The sequence below is a fragment of the Thermoascus crustaceus genome, assembly GCF_041956765.1.
Source record: "Thermoascus crustaceus strain CBS 181.67 unplaced genomic scaffold VTN00scaffold_6, whole genome shotgun sequence".
Classification (NCBI taxonomy): domain Eukaryota; kingdom Fungi; phylum Ascomycota; class Eurotiomycetes; order Eurotiales; family Thermoascaceae; genus Thermoascus; species Thermoascus crustaceus.
In genome coordinates, this window is record NW_027192532.1 from 153967 (window position 1) to 175840 (window position 21874).

General features: G+C 50.5%; 7 protein-coding genes across 7 annotated transcripts; 4 read left to right on the forward strand and 3 right to left on the reverse strand.

Annotated features, from left to right (window-relative positions):
• Nucleotides 1-276: 276 nt before the first annotated feature.
• VTN00DRAFT_8433 (uncharacterized protein) lies at nt 277-677 on the forward strand (the record flags this gene model as incomplete). The annotated part of the gene is made up of 2 exons (XM_069435287.1): nt 277-303; nt 441-677. The coding sequence occupies 2 exons, from the start codon at nt 277-279 to the stop codon at nt 675-677; spliced, it is 264 nt and encodes an 87-aa protein (XP_069285248.1).
• Nucleotides 678-3684: 3007 nt separating this feature from the next.
• On the reverse strand, nt 3685-5273 carry VTN00DRAFT_8434 (uncharacterized protein; the record flags this gene model as incomplete). The annotated part of the gene is made up of 2 exons (XM_069435288.1): nt 3685-4020; nt 4086-5273. 2 exons carry the CDS (start codon nt 5271-5273, stop codon nt 3685-3687), a joined length of 1524 nt encoding a protein of 507 aa, XP_069285249.1.
• Nucleotides 5274-7424: 2151 nt separating this feature from the next.
• VTN00DRAFT_8435 (uncharacterized protein) lies at nt 7425-10658 on the reverse strand (the record flags this gene model as incomplete). Its single annotated transcript, XM_069435289.1, has 2 exons — nt 7425-10230; nt 10288-10658. 2 exons carry the CDS (start codon nt 10656-10658, stop codon nt 7425-7427), a joined length of 3177 nt encoding a protein of 1058 aa, XP_069285250.1.
• A 106-nt stretch (nt 10659-10764) lies between these two features.
• On the forward strand, nt 10765-11304 carry VTN00DRAFT_8436 (uncharacterized protein; the record flags this gene model as incomplete). The annotated part of the gene is made up of 2 exons (XM_069435290.1): nt 10765-10869; nt 10921-11304. The coding sequence occupies 2 exons, from the start codon at nt 10765-10767 to the stop codon at nt 11302-11304; spliced, it is 489 nt and encodes a 162-aa protein (XP_069285251.1).
• A 225-nt stretch (nt 11305-11529) lies between these two features.
• On the forward strand, nt 11530-13164 carry VTN00DRAFT_8437 (uncharacterized protein; the record flags this gene model as incomplete). The annotated part of the gene is made up of 5 exons (XM_069435291.1): nt 11530-11653; nt 11767-12041; nt 12117-12265; nt 12319-12562; nt 12652-13164. The coding sequence occupies 5 exons, from the start codon at nt 11530-11532 to the stop codon at nt 13162-13164; spliced, it is 1305 nt and encodes a 434-aa protein (XP_069285252.1).
• A 526-nt stretch (nt 13165-13690) lies between these two features.
• Nucleotides 13691-14734, reverse strand: VTN00DRAFT_8438 (uncharacterized protein; the record flags this gene model as incomplete). The annotated part of the gene is made up of 1 exon (XM_069435292.1): nt 13691-14734. One exon carries the CDS (start codon nt 14732-14734, stop codon nt 13691-13693), a length of 1044 nt encoding a protein of 347 aa, XP_069285253.1.
• Nucleotides 14735-17699: 2965 nt separating this feature from the next.
• On the forward strand, nt 17700-19774 carry VTN00DRAFT_8439 (uncharacterized protein; the record flags this gene model as incomplete). Its single annotated transcript, XM_069435293.1, has 5 exons — nt 17700-17743; nt 17847-18030; nt 18188-18319; nt 18394-19405; nt 19473-19774. 5 exons carry the CDS (start codon nt 17700-17702, stop codon nt 19772-19774), a joined length of 1674 nt encoding a protein of 557 aa, XP_069285254.1.
• Between the last annotated feature and the right edge of the window lie 2100 nt (nt 19775-21874).

Below are 21874 nucleotides of genomic sequence, written 5' to 3' on the forward strand. Positions count from 1 at the left end.
GAGGGGGTAGCATGCACTGTATGTTAATTAGTACTGTACGGTACTCTTTTGTGAGCAAACTTCTATATTCTACGTATACATGTACAGTTCGCTTACAGTTGATCCAGATGCGCGACTGCCCAAGTTAGTCATGAAACAACTCTCCTGCGCTCCTACAAATTGCATGACGAGTTTCATATCCCTGCAACCATCTGCGAAGCTGCTCTGGCGACGTCAGCGGCGACCTCGTTCTTTGACCCTGTCTCTATCGGGGCACGCAAGTTTGTCGACGGTGCAATGGGCGCAAATAACCCGGTAGAGCAGGTAGAGATAGAGGCCACGGAGCTCTGGTGCCGCGAGCTTCATCTCGATCGGAACTGGACACCCCGGCAAGGAAGCAATCGAAGATAAAATGTTCAAGTTCCTATCAAAGACGCTCGTGGGTATGGCGACCGAGACAGAAGACGGAGGGTAAATTTGCAAACCGGTCGGCGAGTCAACCGGACGAGAGCCGTTACTTTCGCTTCAACATCCAACAGGGACTGCAGGATGTTGGCCTGGCTGAACATAAAGACCGAGGCAAAATCGAAATCGTCACGGATGAGTATCTGCGGCGCCCGAAGGAAAAGATTGAGGTGAGGGACTGTGTCAAAAACCTGAAGACAAAGACATGTACGTCCACGGAGGATTTTTCCTAGTTGCAATCAGAGTAGTTATTCTTGAGCTTACCTGGTTGTATGTAGGTAAAACGGATATTGCATTTGCCACTGTCGTTCTTGTAAGGCTGGGAGCCCCCTGACCTAAGTGTCTTTCTCGACACTCATTTGTTGATAGAAATACAAGAGGAATCGCTTCTTGAAGAGAAATTCCGTATGGATCCTTCCCTTTTTTTGTTCAGATTTGCCTGTTTGCTGAATTTACATTTAGCCAAGGCTTGCTGGGAGGTTCCCTTCAGAAGAAACACACGCTTCGTTGGCCGTGAGTCTGAACTTGATAGGCTCCAGAAAGCAATCTTCTCAGAAGATCAACCGTCAGAGATTTTGATCACGGGCCTTGGAGACATAGGAAAGACGCAGATCGCGCTTGAATTTGCCTATCGCACCCGAAACGCCTATCCGGAATGCTCTGTATTCTGGATACCAGCGATGAACCATGAAGCGTTCCAACAGGCTTATCTCAAGATTGGACAGCTGTTGTGGATAGGCAGACTGGACGAGACAAAGGAGCAGATTGAGGACAACAGAGAGGAAACCGACTTAAAAAAAAGCTCGTGCGGGATCACTTGAGCCTGATATTCGACAGTGCCGACGCCATTAAGATGTAGACCGACTATCAAACCGAGGACGAAAAGACGTCACCCTATCTAGCCCAATATCTACCCAAGAGCAATCAAGGATTTACAGTTTTTACGACGCGGAACATGCAGGTCGCCGTCCAGCTTGCACCACAAATTGTGATCGAAATCCCAGAGACGGACGAGGACTTAAGTGGCTAAGCAGGTGCTAGACGTATCCTTGATCAACAAGAAGACCTTCTACAAGTTGACAGGAATGCCGCAGAGTTGCTACTTGAAAATCTTGCCTTCATTCCCCTCGCAATCGTGCAGATAGGCATTCATTAATAAAACCAAATTGACTGTCTCGAGGTATCTAAAACTCGTGGAAGACCAAGAGAGGACCTTCATTGAGGTCCTCAGCAAAGACTTTGGAGACGAAAAGAGATACCCTGATGCTATTAATCCGGTAGCCAAGACATGGCTGATCTCCTTTGAGCAGATCAGGAGGGATGATCAACTAGCGGCTGACTACCTATCATTCATGTCATGCCTAGACCCACGAAATATATCGCCCAAGTTTCTTCCACCAGCGCCACTTGACACGCCAGGGTCACCTAAAATAAGAGAGGAAGAGGCGATTGGGACGCTGAGCGCCTATTCGTTCGTTAGCACAGATTCTGTAGACGGGTATCTCAACTTCCATCGACTGGTACATCTTGCCACGCGGAATTGGCTGAAAGACAAGGGCCAGTTAATTCGAATGGACTTGGAAAGCAATCAGACAGCTGAATGAAGTGTTCACAACGTCCACCCTCACCGACAGGGATCTACGGAGAGCATTCTTGCCTCACGTGCACTTTGTCCTTCAATCCGATACACCCCTTAAAGAAATATTCGCAGAGGTCAGTCCATTGCTTCGCTACTGTATCTTGTACGTCAACAGGGAGGGGAGAGTCCAGTGACGGGGATCAGCTATTGCCCATATCCACAGAGCCGCGTGAAGGGGTGCTGGGACGAGGAGACCGTCTCGGGCTGTTGCTCATGTCCATGACAGCAAGGGTAAAATGTTATCAAGGACGAGGGGAGGATGCCGAAAACCTTTGCATAGAAGCCCTGAACACAGCAGAGAATGTGCTAGGTGAAAATGATCCTAGCACATTAGTGATCATGAGCGAGCTGGCGTCAATATATCAGATGCAGGAAAAGTGGCAAGAGGCAGAAGAGCTTGCTGAGAGGGTACTGGAGATAGCGGAGAGCCGCAGGATGAAAGCCTGCCACAAGTGTTGTCCACTGTGGCGGAAATATACATCAATCAAGAGAAATGGGAAAAGGCAAAAGGGCCTGCCGAGCGATCGATGGAGATAGTGCAGAGAGAGCTGAACGGAAAACATCCTCGCATGCGGACAATAATGTCCAACCTGGCGTCGATATCCATCAATCAAGAACAATGGAAGAAGGCGGAAGAGATCGGCACCAAACTGATAAGGGCGGTCGAAAGAGTGATGGATGCTGACGACTCCGGGCTGCTGCAATATAGGTCCAATCTGGCATTCATATATACTTCAACCTAAAAAAATAATGGGAGCCGGCTGATCACCATGGGTGTTGTGAGCTGACGATGCTATTGCCTTGTTGAAGGATTGCCTGCAGCGGCAGAGTGAAAGATTAGGCTGGAATCATCTGAATACCAGGTTCTCCCTTAGGACTCTGGCTGAGTGGAATAAGCGCGATGCGGCTTTGTTGAGATTGAGACACGGCGTGTATTCTGGGGCCATCAGGGTTGTGAATTTGCCTCGGCACTTCCTGTTGTTCCTGGTTCGAAGAGGTCGACTCTTTTTTCCTCTTCCCTTTTCTTTTTCTCTGCTTCCCTCTCTTTATTTTCTATTCCTGGGCACATCATCGTGGTCATAACTGCATGCGATGTAGGTATGTAAGCAATGTCTGTCCAAGTCTCAGGAATACCAGTACATACCCTAGAAGTCTGCAAACGACTTGCTTTAGAGGACCACGTGAAACCGAATCTACAAAAGGAGTACAGGCGTTGCACTCAGCAATACTCTTAACAGACATCGTTTTCGTTGAAATAGTAGTACCTCGAGTTAAAATTTAGATATCTATGGGCTGTTTTCTATATATAGTTTTCTGTGGTATATACTTAGTGTCTCTTCACGATGTATATACATACGTACGTTCTATATCTCTATCCATGCCTCCATCTTGTCTATGTCAGTTCTGAAATTAAAAGGCACGCACATAATATATACGGATCGAAGTCGTAACCATCGCGAAGTCAAATGCGGAACAATATCAACAATATCAGCAAGCAATATAATCAACCAAGACAGGGAACCAAAATCGACAACCAAAAAAAAACAGCAGATAGTATTTATAAGTATCTATCTTGGTATCTCTATCACCATTTCAAAAAGTTAAGAACTCCCAACCGTAGACCCCTGTTCGGTCTTCTCACTATCTTGATCTTTACCAACGTTGTTTTTGCTCCTCAGATGGGTCGCAAGGATGAACAGAACCGACACGCAGCATCCTAACCCAGCAAGACCGATACCGACATAGTAAGCGCTGCGGTAGCCCTCGAGGATCTTGTCCCCGTTGCGATTGATCCGGGACTCGACCGTGCCGGCAATTCCCAGACCGATGGAGATGGAGTAGTTGACGACCGTGTTCATAAGCGAGGCGGCAATACCTTGGTGCTCGCGGGGCGTGGCGTTACTGAGGAGAATGGTTCCTGAGGGGTAGGAGAGGTCCTGTTGGATGTCAGTATATATTCGAGAGCATACGAATTTTCGGGAAGGCAAGAGGGACAACGTACCATTCCCCACGGCGTGACGATGATAGAAACGAACGTCTGCGCCCAGTAGACCTGATTCACAGGAGCCGTGCCAACCAAGATCAACCCAACTGTGAAAGCAATCATGGCCATCATCATGATATACTGCGGCCCGATCCAACCCAGCAGGAACGAGACCGAGAAAGCGGCTGTCAGACCCGATATGCCGGTCGGGACGAACTGGGCCACGACACTCAGCGGGGAGTATCCTCTCAACACCTCAGACAGCTGCCAAGTGTAGAAGATCCAGATTCCGAAACTCGACCAGCCGGCGGAAATGCATGCCAGGACGAACGCGGTGTCCATGTTGAGTGCCTTGATCGGTACGACTGGATGGGTGGCGCGAGACTCAACGAAGAAGAACAAGCAGAGGATGGCAATTCCCACAATGAGGAGGATGTAGGTGTACGGATTGGTCCAGCCAACGACGGGGCCCTGGTTCCAGGCGAAGTTGACCAGAACCAGACCAGCAACACCTGTGATGGAACCCCAGGCGTCGAGTTGACCCTTCTCTCGTAGTGTGTTCCTGTCAGAATCCTGGATGGGAACAACCAGGAACGTCAAAACCGCCAGGGCAGCGCAGACAATCGCCATCACCCAGTATGCCCAGGGCCACCAGACAAATTCCGCAAAAATACTGGCGAAAAGGGCACCCAGAATGAAGCCATTTGGAGCCGTCGCACCGAAGAAGCTGAAGGTGATGTTCTTCTTCATTCCCGGGGGGAACATGTTCCCCAGAATCGCAACCGAGTTCGGCAGCAGGATAGAGGGACCAATCCCCTGGAACGCGCGACAAATATCGTACAGGATCTGTCCAGAATACGCGCTGAAGCCGCAGATCAGGGACCATAGCGCAAACCACGCGAATCCAATGATGACCATGAGACGGTGACCGTAGACATCACCAAATCGGCCCGCGATGAGGATGAAGGTTCCAACCGTCAGACTGTACGCCGCCGCATGCCAGCTCAATTCGCCAGGGGTTCTCGATCCGACGTCATCGCCGATGATGTGTAGCGGTGCAATTGCCTGTCCCAGACCTGCCTGCGTCAACAATTGGGACATGCACAGGATCGCAATGGACGCGATCTTCTGATGTCCGGGGACATCGTCTGGCGGGGCGGTGTGCTTCTCCAGCTCGTCACTCTCCTTTCCCTGCTTCAGACCCATGGTGCAGAACCGTCTCCACCTTCTCTATCCGCTGCGGAAAAATGGAAAGAAAAAGGGGGAAGAGAAGTGGAAAAGGACGGGAGCGGCGCGGAGAGGTCGGGGAGGAAAGGAAGAGGGTGAACGGCCAGGAGAGGAACAGGAAGAAGAAATAGAAACGAGAGACAGGAAAAAAAAGGAACTCCTCGACGGAACTCCATCGCACTCAGACCTTCAACAGCTGTTGATTATCAGATTATCACGTCAGTCTGGACTGTTCGGGTGCTTTAGAGCGCTGCTAGCGAAAAACGCGGGCTCCACCGAGCGGACGGTGGACTCGGACATAACGCTCGGGAACCCGAGCCCGCAAATCCGATACCGGTCCGAAGACGACGATAAGGAGACAGACCGGCCAGCCATGGTCGACAACAAGCAGCCAGAGACAGCCCAACACTGAGCGTAGAAAGACCACATCCTGAAGCCTGAGATGGTGAAACGAAGCAAAAGAGACGGGCCGGACGCGGCGATCGTCATGCGGCTAAGCTTTTGCGGGCCCGCCAGCGCCCACGTGTGCGATCTAACACTGGCTGACAAAGCCTGCCAAACGTCCGATCCGATCATCCTATCCTCTCCTTCACGACGATCTTCATCCTGCCTCACCACGTTCATTGGCTCTTCTGCACGACTGGAGAATCAACATCTGATCTTCATTGCCTGAAACGCCCCGAGTTCTTCACAGACTCAAAGTGGGATGATAACCGTCGCAAAGCGCGCCAAGAGCAGCAAAGAACTGGAGATATATTTTTTTTTCTGGACCTCCACACGATCTTCTCCCGCAGGCCGTGTTGATCTGATCAAGCTTTTCATTCTCCAGATTACGTTGTCATCTCTAACATAGTGGCTGTATCCTCCGATTCTCGGCCCTGAGCAGTGCGGGATGGCGAAGACTGACCCCATGCGTCTGAATGTATTCCTTCAGGATATCAGCCCACACGGTGAACTCTTCAACTGGGTTTGTTAATTTTTTACTTCCTTATTCGCCATACAGTAAGGATTACAAATTCTCCTGTCAGCACCACTTCCGCGCTGGACGGAGTACTTCCGCATATTGAGTTATTCCAAGGTTCCACCTCTACCGTTCCCCTACCACGATCTAGAACCATCTCCACAACCAGAACCCATTATTAAGGGCTTCCTCATACCTTACTCATCAGAGAATAATCGTGAAGAAGGTTCTTATACATATCTACCTCTACTTACAGATATAGCAGAGTAGTAGTACGGTACATGATACGAAGTTGAATAAAATAAATGTGTTCCATATTCAACTCAGTACTGTAACTGTCTTATTTATCGTCATAACCGCCCCATCCGCAGTAGGAGTATATAAAAAAAAAAAAGAAAAAAAATGTTCTCACATCCCTAGTCCGCCCTGCGTAGGCTGACAGACAACCCTCCCCCTCAGGGGAGAGTTCAGGGCGGGTCTGAAAGAAATGGAGATAGGAAGTGCACCCCTCAGTAGTTGTGCTCTGATATCCATCACTCTTCCTCCACTGCGTACCCGACCAACCAGACTCCAGATCCCCTGCCCTTGCTTGCACAACAGCCTCCACAAACACGACTCCCCACAACGAAAGAGAAGGTTTGTGGTCGGCTGCGAAAAGAACAGATGGGGACAGAAGACGCTGTATGAGAACGGAGTATGAGGCCGAAGGCCTAGGATCGAGGCGCGGAGAAACGAGTGCGGGCATGGGTGCACTTCCTATTGATCTTGCGCCTAGTCCAGGCTCGTCTTTCGACAGGCCTGGATACTTGTGGTCCACCAACCATGGGGGTAAGGGTTGGGGACAAAGTGTGCTCTTGTCAGGAGCCAGCGCGTGCATACGGTGCATGTTGGTGGCTGAGGCGGAATACCCAACCGGCAGACAGAAAGCGGCTCCAAAGGAGATGAGATACTGTACAAGGTTTATATGTACACGGTACACCAGACACACTGATCCAAGTATACATAGGACAGAAAACAGAACATGCAATAGATCTCCGGGTATATCGGCCAATATCCCAAAAGTACACAACCCTCACCCAACCGCCATGCAAAGAGAAACGAAAATATTTTTTGAGGGGAATTGACTGGATATACTCGTTCAACGTAAAACACACCACATCATCCGTAGCTCATGCCGAAGCAGCGGCTCCATCCACAGGAATAGGGTCCAAGTCTGCCCCATTCTGGAGGTTCATCGAGAGCTTCCGCACCTCCCAGGCCTCATCGGTGGTCCAATCCTTCTTCTCACCAAGCACACAGACGGCTTTTCTGTAACCGTCGACCAGGAACTTCTGAGCTGCCTCATTCACATCCTTGGCTGTGACATCGAGTACTTGCTCTCTCCAGCGCTGGTCCATTTCATGGGTAACACCGTGCATAAAGTATCGAGAACCTTCCTCGTCAACACTTGTCGGGGCGTCAAGTGCCTGGAAGATGCCGAGCTTTGCCTCTTCCAGCTCCCGTTCTGTCCAAGCACGGTCTCGTGCAAAGATGCCAGCGTTTTTGAAGACTTTGAGCGTGTTCATGGGGTTAGGATCGCGGTAGCTAGAGAGGGTAAAGATGCCCTTGATCGGCCCGTTGCTGGCACCGGCGCCATACGCACCTCCCTTCTCGCGGATTTCTGGATGAAGATAGTTGTGCGTCAGGAGCTGTGAGAGCACGCTAAGCGACGCGCTTGACGGATCAATGAACGGGACAGTCTGCGTCGCCAGTCCAGAGTAATAAACCTTGTAAGGGAGGTCATAGAGGACCATCTTAGACGGCGAGACCAGTTCAGAAGGAGCAGCTGACGGGCTGGGTGTGCGAGGCAGTCCAGCAAGCCACTTTTGAAGAGTAGACTCGTTCTTGGCCGCACTCGTAGGCTCGCAGACCATCCGAATACGGAAATTAGGTGACCTTGAAATGGCGAATGATTGTATCTGACGAAGCTTCTGTATCAGCTCGTTCAAACGATCAGGGGAGGACTCAGCATCGCGCAGAAGATTAGCCGTAGCTTGCAGCTGAGCAAGACCTGACTGTTGCTCCTGAACCCAGAAGGCCCGCGAGAGTCCTGCAGCCGCAGCGTTCACGGCATATCGGTGACCGGTTCCTGCCACGGCATCCAATGCTCCATTGGTGGTCAAGCGCAGCAGCTCCTGGATCATGCTTGGCGCCGTGGGGCTGTTGAAGTCCGTTTCAGTGATGAGGGTATGGAGAATCTCCAGCATTGTCGGAATGTTTTTGTCCAGTGCAAACCCAGAAAATTGAAGGCCCTCCCTAAACTTGCCTAGTTCCGTCGGGGAGGACACAAGGGAAGATGAGGTAGAGATGCCACCGGTCTTCAGTTTAATTAGGTCCTCCCATTGCTCCATGGATCTGTTAGCGGTGCCTAGACGCATAACACAGTCGTTGAACAGCGGAAACAACAGTCTAAGATCATCCGGTAGATCATCGAAAGCATTCAGAGCCTGGAAGTAGGTAAGGCCGTTGGTGGGAGCCTCGCGCCACACTACATCCACATCGTCGATTTTAGATTCTCGAATGGGCTTGCGCTCTTTCTCCCTGGAGATATCCTTGACACGAAGAGTAGGGAGACAACTCAGGTCGGCATGCTGCGCGGCCTCTTGGACCTTGAGGAGTTTCAGCTCCTCCTCCTCCAGTTGAGCAACTGCCTTCTCAACAGAACCCAGCTTGTCGCTTAGTTCCGCGAGCTTAGCCTCTCTCCTGACCATCTCCTTGTCATCTAGGTCCTTGTTAAAGGTTGGTGAGCCGGCCATCGTGAACGTCAGAGAGTTATCATTGATAAGATATTTCTGCAAGAGGGACTCGAGATAGCCACCTTGTGCGTATCTCCTCTTAAATTCGTCGATGACCTCGTTCCAGGCAAGCTCCCGCATGGGATCCGCGCCATTGAACCATGAAGACAACGTCTTCTCCATGACGCCGAGTCCGAAATTGGCAGTTTTGTGCCTCAATGCGAGCTCCAACTGATGAAGGAAGCCTTGAACTTTATCGTCGCTGAATCCAGTAGAGAGGGACTCACGGAAGACATTCTGAACGGTCTCTTTAATGACCGGAACATCCTCACCGCTTACACCATTCACGCCAACAGAGAAAATAGGGATCTTCCCGGAGGTGTCAAGGCCTGTGTTAGGGGTGAAAGACAAGCCAAGACCACTCTCAATCAGTGCCCGATACATAGGCGAACCGTAACCGTCAAGGAGCAAAGAGGACAGGATCCCAACGGAAAACGTTTCGACAATATCGCTCGAGTCACCCATATACCAGCTGGTTGAAGTCTTGTACTGCTTGTCTTCGCTGGTGAACTGATCAATGGGCCCTAGGACGTTAACATTTACTGGCCCACGACTAAGGTCAAGCGGCAATTTGACATCTCGGTCAGCCGTGCCCTTCTCAAAGCCATCCAAGACACCGCCTATCTGCTTCAGGTGGTCACTTAGCGGCATATCACCGTAAGTGAAGATCTTCGCATTGCTAGGATGGTAGTTGCGCTTCGAGAAGTCAACTAGCTGTTTATGCGACAGGTCCGTTATGTACTGGGGATCCCCTCCAGAATTCTTGATAGCTGGGAAGATATGCTCTTTGAACCTGATGTAGTATAGGTAGTTTGCATCCGACATCTGTCCCTTCATCTCGTTGTAAACGACCCCTTTGAAGACGATATCTTCGAGCCGTTTACTCTCGTCCGTTTCTTCATTCCGAGTTTCAAATGCCCGGGGATCCTCAGGTCCCAGTCTCCATCCTTCCTGTCTAAAGTCTTCCTCCTTAAGCAAAGGGTGCAGGGTAGCATCAAGATATACAGACAAGAGGTTCTGGAAATCCTGTTTGTTCGTCGTAGCAAAAGGGTAAGTCGTGTGATCAGAGGAGGTGAAGGCATTCATAAAGTTGGAGAGAGATCGAGGGAGCATCTTGAAGAACGGATCGCGGACAGGGTATCTGCAGATGGTCAGTTAGCCTGAGGACAACATAAACAGGTTAGCGTGGGGTACGCACTTCTCACTGCCGCATAGCGTCGTGTGTTCAAGGATATGAGGCACGCCCGTGGCATCTGGGGGATTCGTTTTGAATCCTATACCGAAGACATTGTTCTTGTCGTCTCTTGCCACATGGAGGTAGTCTGCGTCCGTCTTGTCATGCTTCAACAGAACCGCCGTCAGATGCAGTTCAGGCACATGCTTCTTTTGCTTAACAGTAAAGCCATGGAGCTTCTCTCCCACGGCAGGATAACTCTGGAGGTCAGTCACGGTCGAAGCAGCCCGTCTGAAAGACTGGAAGGGAGATCCATAGACAGGCTTTGGTAGCGGAGCGCGGGCAGACGACCGCAACACGGCGAGCCCGTGTTTGGCCGCAGACGAGCGTAGCATGATTCCGATCAGCGTTACACAGGAAAGGGAGATCCGTGGACTGCAACGCTGCGCCTGTAGCGCGTCTGTGATTCAGAGGGTCATCAGACACCGCAACGATCTCAAGATGCGGGCGGTGGTCGGAGGCTCTGCGCAGGCGACGGGACCTCCGGAATTGAGTGTGAGACCTGTGCCGGCACAACCGCGGAAACACCACGCTTGGACGTGCGGAGTGTGTCGGCCACGTCGTCGCCGTCCACAGAGAGAGAGTGTGTGTGCGTAGGTCAAGCTGGTTGATAGCTTGGAGTTGCGAGGGATCCTCGAAGGCGAAGGCCGCCAAGAGCAACAGCGAAGATTTCGCGCTAGGCCAACGTTAGTCAAGTGCGCATCCCCTCTTACAACGGACTCGATCCTCCCCGGCAAGATCCTCGAAACACCTGCGCTCCTTCGTCGAACGTCCCAGAAACGTCTGATTCTCGCTGTCGACGAGATCGCCCGTGCCACCAAGGCCTCTGAGCCTGTCCGGACCTTCTGCATCGTGCATGAATTTTTGTCGAGACCTTCAGCGTCCCCAGCTCACGGGAGCTTGAAAAATTCACCGAGTACCCGACTGGCTGGTCGTGAGCCCGAGGTCCACCACCAGAAACTCATAGCCAGCCAGGGCTGAAGCGCTGCTGTCCTGAGATACTCCTTGTCCCCGGACACTGTCATCTCCGCAGCACCGTTCTGGCCTAGGTATGGCATCTGTTGCCTGCAACGCACCATCGATCTCGAACAATCATCGTCTTTCTCTGTCGTGAACGTCCACGCGACCCCCGCCAACGAAGAGTGGGACCACCTAGCATTAGCCATATCATCGGATAGCGGGTACTGAGTCATGTCATCTGCCGCCATGTCGAAAAAAACCAAGGGGAAGAAGGTCGCCGACCCAAACGAGACCTCCAAGCTCTTGGCAGCCAAGATCTCGCAGCTCGAACAAGATGCCGCCGGGGAGAAGGATCAGGAAGCTGAGATTGGTGCGTACTCTCATCTACCGGAGCGCCAGTTGTTAAGATTCTGTCTTTTGGATGTGGCGCATAATGGCTACGTGGGGAAGGGTTTACTGACGGTAGCCCCTCGGGCTCTGCAGAACGCGAGGTGAAGAAGGCCACCCGGGATCTCAATCAGCTTCTGAACAATATCGAATCACCCATGACCCGGCTGGAGACGGTCCACAAGAAGTACACTGAGCTGCTGGCCGATATGAAAAAGCTAGACCGCGACTATGCGAAAAGCAAGAAGCGAGCGGACCAGTTACAGAAGGACCAGGACAAGGGCAAGTCGGAATTGAACAAAACGGCTACCATGAAGGATAAGCTTGAAAAGCTATGCAGGGAGCTTACGAAAGAAAACAAGAAAGTCAAAGTGCGTGGACTTGGCCTAGCAGCATCGTTTCGCTTAAATATCTGAAATGCGGCGCTGACCGACTTCCTCCTGCAGGATGAGAATAAGAAGCTCGAGGAAACAGAGAGAAAAGCACGTCTGATCGTCAACGAGCGCCTTGATTCCCTTCTCTATGACATTCAGGATGTCATGTCCTCCAAAGGCAACCCTCGCAATGAGAAGGTGGATATTGACCTGGACGAAGCGTAAGTCTTGCCCGCGGCACGCCTTCACCGTTTATGCTGACGTCTGTCGGTAGACTGCGGGCAAAGATCAAAACAATTGGCGAGAAATTCGAAATGCGCGAGTTGCATTACAAGGCACTTTTACGCAGCAAGGATGCGGAAATACAGAGCCTGACTGCCAAGTATGAGGAGCAGCGACGCACGGCGGAAAATGAAGCTGCTCGATGCCGTGCCCTCAGCTCCCAAGTATCGACCTTCTCGCATACCGAAGCGGAACTACGTAGCCAGCTCAATATCTACGTGGAGAAGTTCAAGCAGGTACGCCCCGAAGCCGGACGGTTCTCGATTTGCGACTCAACCCCATTCCGGCATCCTCTTCTCTATACCTTACTAATAAGTGCTTTCAGGTGGAGGACACTTTAAACAATAGCAACGAGCTCTTCCTTACGTTTCGCAAAGAAATGGAAGAAATGTCGAAAAAGACGAAGCGCCTAGAGAAGGAGAACCTGACGCTCACCCGTAAACACGACCAAACCAATCGCAACATCCTCGAGATGGCCGAAGAGCGCACGCGAAATCACGAAGAGCTCGAGAAGTGGCGGAAGAAGAGCAACCACCTCGAGGCACTGTGTCGCCGGATGCAAGAACAGGGCCGAGGCCAGGCTCTGGCCGGTGAGCTGGACGGGGATGATGAGGGCACTGAGAGTGAGTATGACGAGGACTACGAAGATGAGGAAGACGACGAGGTGATCAGTGACGAGGAAGAATACGAACTCGATAGTGGAGACCGTGAGGTGATCGGTGACCGGTTCCCTGAGCAGCAGCCCGAAAAGCCCGTATTTGGACCCCCGCCACCTCCCAACCTTGCGGAAGCGCGAGCCAACGGAAACAAGGCCGTTGTCAATGGATTCAGCCATTGATGAGATTTCGTTATCGATGGTTAAATGAGCCCGGATGAATGGTTGGACGTGTAGCAGATGGCCGATGGGATTATATCCTGACTTGTTTCGCGTCGTTTCCTGTCTGCGTCTTTGTCCAACCCGAGCATTGTTCTGGAACCATGTTTCCGTTCTAGGGGAGGAATTCTGGGAGACGTGCGAGCTGAAATCGAAGATTGCGGTGAACCGCACCTGAAGCGTCGGTCTGCATACATCCTGGGGTAACAACTGGGTGCAGCTGCAGACCGGTCGCCTTTTTTCAGGTTCTTCTCTCGGACGTGCCCCTCCGCTGTCGGGTAACTAGTTGAAATGTGCATGTTGAATCGCGTCGTGTTCTCGAGTCGTAGTCATCCCAATGTTTATACCAACCAAACCTGTTGACCCCTGACCCTCATGATTATTGATATATGACACATAAAAAATGGATGACTTGACGATCATACAAGAAACAGAAGCATTTCCACTCCTTATATTCACACTCTCCCCGTTATTTAGGTACATACCTGCTTCATAGCTTACTCGTAGCTTCACCCCCGATATATGACCCTCCTAGCCTGAGCATGGCCACTGCCTCGCTGACCATCTCCTGGACGATCTGCGCCGCTGGCTTGATATCTTTCACCACGGCGGAGACATCCCCCATCAGAAAGGGAAGATCGACGTCTTTACCATCCTCGATATCCTGCATCATCGGAATGACCCCCTTACCCGTCAACCGCTTGATCTCATCCGGTTTCTTCTCCCACTCCTTAATATACTCGTTAGGCAAAACACGCAACGGCCTCCCAGAGACGATCAGCGTGCGAACCGTCTCCCCAAACCTCGCCCCGACGACAGCCTCCTTGTGCATCTGACTCGCACCACTCTCCTGCGAAGCGACAAACCGCGTACCAACCCACACCCCCGAAGCACCCAGCATCAACGCCGCCGCGAGACTCCGTCCATCACTCACCCCGCCCGCGGCAACCACCAGCGCTGGCTTCCCCGTCAACGGACTCGTATACCTCCTCGCGACATCCACCACCGCCGGAACGAGAACCGAAAAGGGAACATCCCCCGTATGCCCGCCCCCTTCACCTCCCTGCGCACAAACGATATCCACGCCCCTCTCCAACGCCTTCTCCGCATGTCTCGGCGCCCCGACCATATTCATCACCAGGATCCCAGCGTCATGGAGCCGTCTTATCGTCCTTTCGGGCGGCACGCCCACCGCAGAAACGAACAGCTTCGCACCATGTCTGATCACCACTTCCACGAGCTCATCCAGCTGTCCGTGCGTGTAATCGTGGTTCGTGGCGCGCGCGCCGCCACCGACTTGTGGCAAGGCGAGGTCGACCCCGAAGGGCAGAGACGGGTCCCGGAGGAGTGACTTCAGCTCCGTGAGCATCTCGGAGAGTTGGGTCTGCGTGTAGCCCAGTCCGCCGACGGTGCCGAGGCCGCCCGCGTTGGAGACCGCCGCGGCGAGGGGGGCACCGGAGGCGCGGGCCATTCCGGCCAGGAGAATGGGGTGTTGGATGGAGAGGAGGGTGCAGAGGGGGGTGTGGAGGGACATGGTTGGTTTGTTTGTGGGCTTGCTTTCTTTGCTTTCCTTGGTTGTTTTCTTTGGGAAAGAAAAAGAGATTAAATTAAAGCAAAAGAACCAGATAGACAGAAGTGGTTATGTATATAATGAAGTATAGAAAACATGTATAAGGCAGAGCTATCTCCAAGCATCAGCTTCAAGAGCTAGCTGTTCCGATGATAACGAACCCGGGGTCCTTTCTAGTCGTGACTTCGCAAATCAATGAATGATTCAGACAGTAAATAATTGTTCAGGGTATCAACGAAAAGCTCAAGCCCCTTCAGAGCGAAAAACCGACCAGCAGTAGAAAAAAACAGAAGGAGGTTCCATCCCCATCCTCTACAGCAGTTGATGGTTGTCGGTGGAGATGAGGAGACATGGCGGGGCGGAAGTGGACCGCGGTAAGACCAGATGAAAGTCAATGCGGAGCGGAGAGGATCGGCTCAACCGAGGCATCTGATCGTGATCAGATCAGCCAGCGTACAGAGTAGACACATCGGCGCGTTGATTCAAATTTCAGGAATCTAGTACTTTTTTTCATATTCTAGGTGCAAAGAAAATGATGAGGCCAAATTTGCTTTGGATCTATCAGGTTCGAGACATCGTACTACTACTGTACCTTGCGTCGGAACATAAACAGTACAATAAGCATTTGCTCTGCTACTCGATCAGGTTGTACTGTGCCTCCAAAGGTATTGATATGCTCTAGACATTGAACGGGAGGATTCCCGAAGCACTTCGCTTGTGCGTCTATTCTATTCCCTTTGGGATGGTTGTACGCCAAGTTCTGCACAGATCCTCCAGTGCCATGATTCATCTGGGATCAACAATTTTGATATCTCGGTATCATAACATATGCCATCGCACTCGTTACTTCCGGTCCAGATTGTAGAGATGATTGAAGTGTTGAATTGATAAGATATATACATGAATATCAAAAGTTGCCGAAGGCTCCATCCTCCTCATCTCGGGTATATTCCCATCGCCGCCAAAATGATTGATCTCAGAAAATCTCCAGCAGATTCAAATTTCACACGACCCCACCAATTACAGCTGCAGTATAGCAACCAAAGCAGAGAGAAGTATTCCTGCTGTGCAACAGACAGCTTCTTTGTTGGCTGCTCCTGATGATGCAGCCGCTGCAACCGTCTGGGTAGGAGTTACTGTTACTGTCACCGTCGCTGGAGTCGCAGAAGCTTCGTGGACACTAGTTGAGGACGTACGATAGAACGATGTTAGCTCTCTTTCACCACCAAAAATTGTTGCATAAGACTCGAAAGTGCTGCTTATGACGGGCAGCAGCCCACATAAGACTGTCGAGGCGAACTTACCGGAAGGAAGTAGCCGCTCTTTCTGTCGGTGATTCATGCCTCAATTCATGAGATATCTCCCGAGCGCTCGTTGTAGTAGCGATGCAATCTGTCGGCACAGGTGCGTCGGTGATAGGGCCCGGCGGAGGCTGATAATAGCCTACCGCACCTTCGGGAGCAGTGATAAGAGACGCCGGTAAGCTCCTCCTAGAAAGGAAACGGGAGAAGAGGCTGTGAAGAGAACTGAGCTGGAAGGCGGAAGACAGGGCAGAGATGAAGAGGAAGAGCAAGGCGAGGTCGCCCATTGGGCGCTGGAAGGAGAGAATTCTCATCCTGGCTCGACATCCGACGTGAGACGCTTCTCCCTATCGATATTCCTTGCCGCTGTTGAATCAAGGAAGGACGAAGGAACAAAGGAAGAGAAACAGGGGGATGGAGGAGTAGATATCGAGGAGCTCTAGAACATGGCAAAATCCCTTCCGATAGAAGTATGTTACCCGGTGATAACAATAATAAAAGCGCAATATACAGAGAATGATGGCATCCACAACCCTTTGCCTGTTTGTGCTCTGGTCCATTCCTGCTGGTAGTCTCTCTGATACATCTCTGCCTCAAGGTGTCTCCCGGATTTTGAAAGGAGGAATAACAAATAAAAGACGGCCAATTAGGCGATAGACGTCAGAAACATATGCGATAAGAAAAGAAAAATGTGGCATGTGGAGCTAAAATTGGCATGGACCTGAGGGGTATACTGCCCCTTGATTAGGAGGGAGTATCAAGGATATGGCGGCAACATTCCTAGGCCATGAGGAAGACCATCGACTACGCGGAACTTGCCGACATAGCCAATATTTTCCCTTACTCTGGCCATCTCAGAGTCCATCATATTCTTGCGAACATTCGCTCTCGCAACAAATGCAGTGGCCAATTTCGAATTGCGTTAGTGGAAAACGTTTTTCTCTAGAGACGTCATCGTTGATAGAAATCAGTCCTTGTCTCTGCTAATAGGTATCCTACGTACAGACAGAGCCAAGCAGCTGTTGTACACGCTGTCCAAGAATGTTATCACTATCCAGGCCTGTCTCGGGATATTTTCGGGTTAATGGATCGAGAATGTGCCTCATGGAATGCGGTTGTAATAGACCCCTGGGTCTACCAAGAGAGAACTGTCTCTTCGATAAAATATCGATAAATGCAGTTCTTGAGGGCCGGTGTGGAATATCATATGCTCACAACTCCTAGATCATATTTGCAGTTGAGAGCGCAGATCCACTTGTCACTCGGTCGGAGACGGTCTGGTAGACGAGTGCTAAATAGGAAACGTTGAACTGTGAAGATCCTTCTGTAGAGGACTTGTAAAACTCTTTTTGTTGCCAGTCATTAAGAAACAGACGTAGAGTTTTGATGTCTGAATGATGAAGTCGCTGGATCTGGCCAGAGCGTGGAGAGCACTGGAGCGGCGTCGGTCTTGCCCGCTCGGGAAGCTTAAACCTCGACGCCAAAAAACGCGTGCTGCGCGTCACTCCGTTCTCCGATGCTTCTGTGCTGCAGCGCAGTGACACTTATCGACAGACTTGGATCTTCTATGATTCCTTCTATTGTTTGATCTTAATGCAGACTTGTGAAAGACTTGTTGCACGGACAGGATGAGCGTCGACAACGCAGAAAAGCAGTTCCTCCGACCCCCAACGTACGCTCCCGCAATCGGCCCCTCACCACCTGAACCTTGAGCTTTATACTCTGCGATCAGGACTAGAAATGGACCTCGATCTGGCTAACATCATATCTTCCAGGGATGACGAGTATGCTCCTCTATACAGAGAACCTTCCTCCTACAATCCCCTCCATACCTTCAAACTGCCAAAGGGCGAGGAGAGACATTATCAGCAACAATATGGTGACATGTACTTCTTGCGACTGGCTAGGTTAAAACCAGCAGTCGAAGAAGTTGCAACAGAAGCATGGGAAGGCTTCAGCGTAAGGTTTTCCCTGTCATGACTGTGGAAGAGCGTTTAGCAATACACGGGTGGATGCTTTCACCACAGCCTCAAGCTGAGGGTGTTGGTGGTTCTGTGGAAGAGTTCTGTCACTGGGTGTGATAAGCTGCTGACGACTAGTCTACAATGGCATTTAGATTGCAGGGGAGCAAGCTCGTCATGTAGAACGGGTGCTCGACGTGAGACAAGGGCAACTCTGCTGGGTTGCGGGCACGGTGTATATGGATATGCCACTGAAGCCCAATATCTTGGATGACATCGCTAGAGATGTAAGTGCAGCCCTTGTCATACATCTAACGTTACTACTTGTTATGGTATTATTGGTCCTGACAGCCGATCTTAGCACTTTACATCCGCCCCGCCTTCCCGTCGCACCTACGTCGATCCTTCGAACCCCCAGCTGACGCAGATTATGTTAGAAGACGAGTCTGGCCGTGTCCGCTTAACTGGTAACCTGTTGAGGTCAACACATCTGGTAACTGGTGCGATTATTGCAGCTTTAGGGACGGAAAATGCGAATGGTGACTTCGAAGTTATCGACATAAAGGTCCCTGATCTTCCTCGTCAGCCTCAACGTTGGGAGAGAGATGACAATGCCGATCCTGCTAGTAAACAGAGACGTATACAAGGGGATGGAAACGGCAAAGGAAAGAAGAAGATTGCTTTTGTCAGCGGTCTTGGAATTACTGGGACCTCGAGCGATACGCTAGCCCTTGAGCTTCTGGCAGACTACCTCCTTGGTTATACGGGTACCTCTATAGGGGACCGCGAAGATGCACCGCCATGCCCTTCCGGTATTTCTCGACTTATAATTGCGGGAAATTCTCTCGGTGATACCGTGACTGCGAATGTAGCCGCGGCGGATGGGGGCGCTGACGATGGCGCTACTGCGAAGAAAAAGAAACAAGCTAGGAAATACGGATATGATGCATCGGCTTATAACGCTTCTCCAATTACCCAGCTCGACTCTTTCCTTTCCGAAATCCTTCCTAGCATACCGGTGACTCTCATGCCGGGTGAGAATGACCCGGCGAACTTCTCCCTTCCACAACAAGAAATTCACAGAGCAATGTTTCCCAGGGCGAGAGCGTACTGTTCAGGTGCTCGCCCAGGAGACGAGAATGCGGAACCCGGCTGGTTTGACAGCGTCACGAACCCATGGGAAGGGGATGTAGAAGGATGGCGTCTCTGGGGCTCCAGCGGCCAGAACGTCGACGATGTCCTTCGCTACCTCGACTTTTCTGATGAGGATGGGAATGTCAATGAAGATGCATATGACGCGGGGGCGCGATTAAGGGTCATGGAGGCAATGTTGAGATGGAGGTGTGCGGTTCCCACAGCACCTGATACTCTCTGTATGCCTTTCCCCTCCTTACTTCTGCTTATCTTCCCCGATTCCTAAAGCTGACTTCGTATCTCCAGGGTGTTACCCTTTCCAAACCAACGATCCCTTCGTCCTGCAATCCTGCCCGCACATCTTCTTTGCAGGCAACCAACCCCAGTTTAAGACCGCCCTTGTGGAAGGCGAGACCACATTCCGTCTGAACGGGACCGATACGGAGATGACAGATGCCGCCGCTGAGGACAGTCTCGGAGCGCGTGTGCGTCTTCTGTCCATCCCGAAGTTCCACGAGACCGGGGAGTTGGTCCTTGTGGATACGGAGACCTTAGAAGTAGAAGTGGTAAGGCTCGGAACGTTTGCTGGGAAGGAGGAAAGGCTATAATACATCCATCATGATTATTCGATGGCATTAGAGCTTATGATATTGATGGCGTTTTCCTTTGCTGAGACGAGCCTTTGATTTTCTACAGGCATTTTAAGCAGTGTATTACAGATAATTGCATTTATTGATACCAAATGCGAGATGTTGGTCAATTGATATATATGTGACATACGAAACATCCGTGTCTGTCTGCAAAATACTGACATTACTGATCCACTATCGTTACCTTTGTATCGGAGTCCTACGTGACCTCACAGTCTGGGAAATGGGGATAATGACGGAATAAATACTGCTCTATTCGCTTGCTTTCTTATTAAACTGATCTACTGATTAACATTGTCTACAGCACATCGCATGCAACACGCTTTTTGCAGTTTCTATAATAATATCTCTACTCACAGAACTTTCAGAGCATTGGCAACCTTCAAGAAAAGAGTGTGTTGTCTATCGATGCACTCCATCCGCGTGCGATATGGAACCGGATAAGGAGGAAAGAGTTATGAAATTAGTAAGTTTCACGCAAGTACTAGTTATTTAGCCTCAACTTGTTAAAGTAACCGTTCCACTTTCGCGGCGGACTCGTTGGGTTTTCTTTGCTTGGGCTTCATTGTCCATGGTCGTCGAGAATGAAAACGTACTCTGCGACTTTGCCCCAACACTGATGCACAGATCGGCGCTAAACCCTCTATCTTCGTAACAACCACACTATACACAATCTTGAATACAGATCTGTCGCTCTCATTGCCCTGAAGACAAACTACAGCATCTGCAATTATGTCTGGATCATGCGCAGTCAGATTCCTCTCTGCAATTCTCTGTAGCAATTCTGGTATTCGATCATGAAGCACATCCCGATGAAAGACATCAATTACATTCCTTTTTATGTTGAGGTACTGATTGCTATACACTGATAAGTGATATTTATAAGTATTGAAAACTGTGCGCATTGTTCTTTCTTTTCCTTATTATATCTGGCATTGAGATTAATGTTATGCCTCGAAAGCTGAAATCTCCGTGCGTAGATTGCACAAGGCTTTTAATTAAGAGTTGCAGAGTAGCCTTATTGCTGAAAGCAGGTCTACAGGCAGTGTTTGATGATTTTGCCAATGTCATTGCTTAAGTCACAGTGGATAAAGTAGTTTCTTAAACATCAGCATCAGGTTTTTGGTTATTTAATTGTACACAATGACTTTGTTTATTGTTATTATTATTATTAATCAAGTTTAACGTCCATATAGAGCCTTCCGGCTATGATAGACCCTGATTCCTGGGCTGCAATTCTCATTCTGAACTACCAGTTCAGAATGAGAATTATTGCCCCCATCCAGTCCCTGGGGCTAGACCCCCATCTATAAATCATTCTTGACCTTTTCCTCGCCCTAGCCTGCCTATCTACATAGGGCTTTTGAGCTCTATAGGCTCTCCTTGTTTTCAAGCCAGTATGGGCGTCACCTGGTCTGTTCCCAGGCTGCCCCTATCTATTACCCGTCTCCAATTTTTTCCGCTTCCTCTAAGGCTTCCAATCCCCATTCATCATCCTTCCGGGCCCTATCTGCTGCCTGGGCCAGATCCCCTGGGGGGCAGCCTACTGTAGTGTCTGCTAGGAACTGTAGCAGAGCTTTTGTGGCTTTGGGGTCCCCTAGCAATTGGCCTTCTGGGTGATCCTCTGCTGCAGTAGGTATTGCCACACCCACCCTATCCAGGGCTAATGACTTTGTTTCCTAGAGTGTGATGAAAAAGCTTAGGAAGTGGTGAAGCAAATGTAATAAATGGATATGTAGGTATCCATATCTGTGCTGGGCTTTTGAGTTCTGCCAATGGTTCTCCGGGAATATTCTGCTTATCCATGGTTCTGTTGCCTGAAAAGAAAAAGGAGAAAGATGAGTATTTTAGTAGCTGACCACTATGAACATGTCTGGCACGTCACAGTCATTTTCAACACCTGGAAGGCAGGAGTCATCAAAAAGGGGAGCAACAGAAAAGAAGATGAGGGCTTTAGTAGCTGGCCACCGAATAGAGAGGAGGGGTGTTTGGTAATCCTCCCTCTTGTACACAAGCTTCTGGGGCACTGTGTTGGAGTACAATTGGCATGTCCAAGAG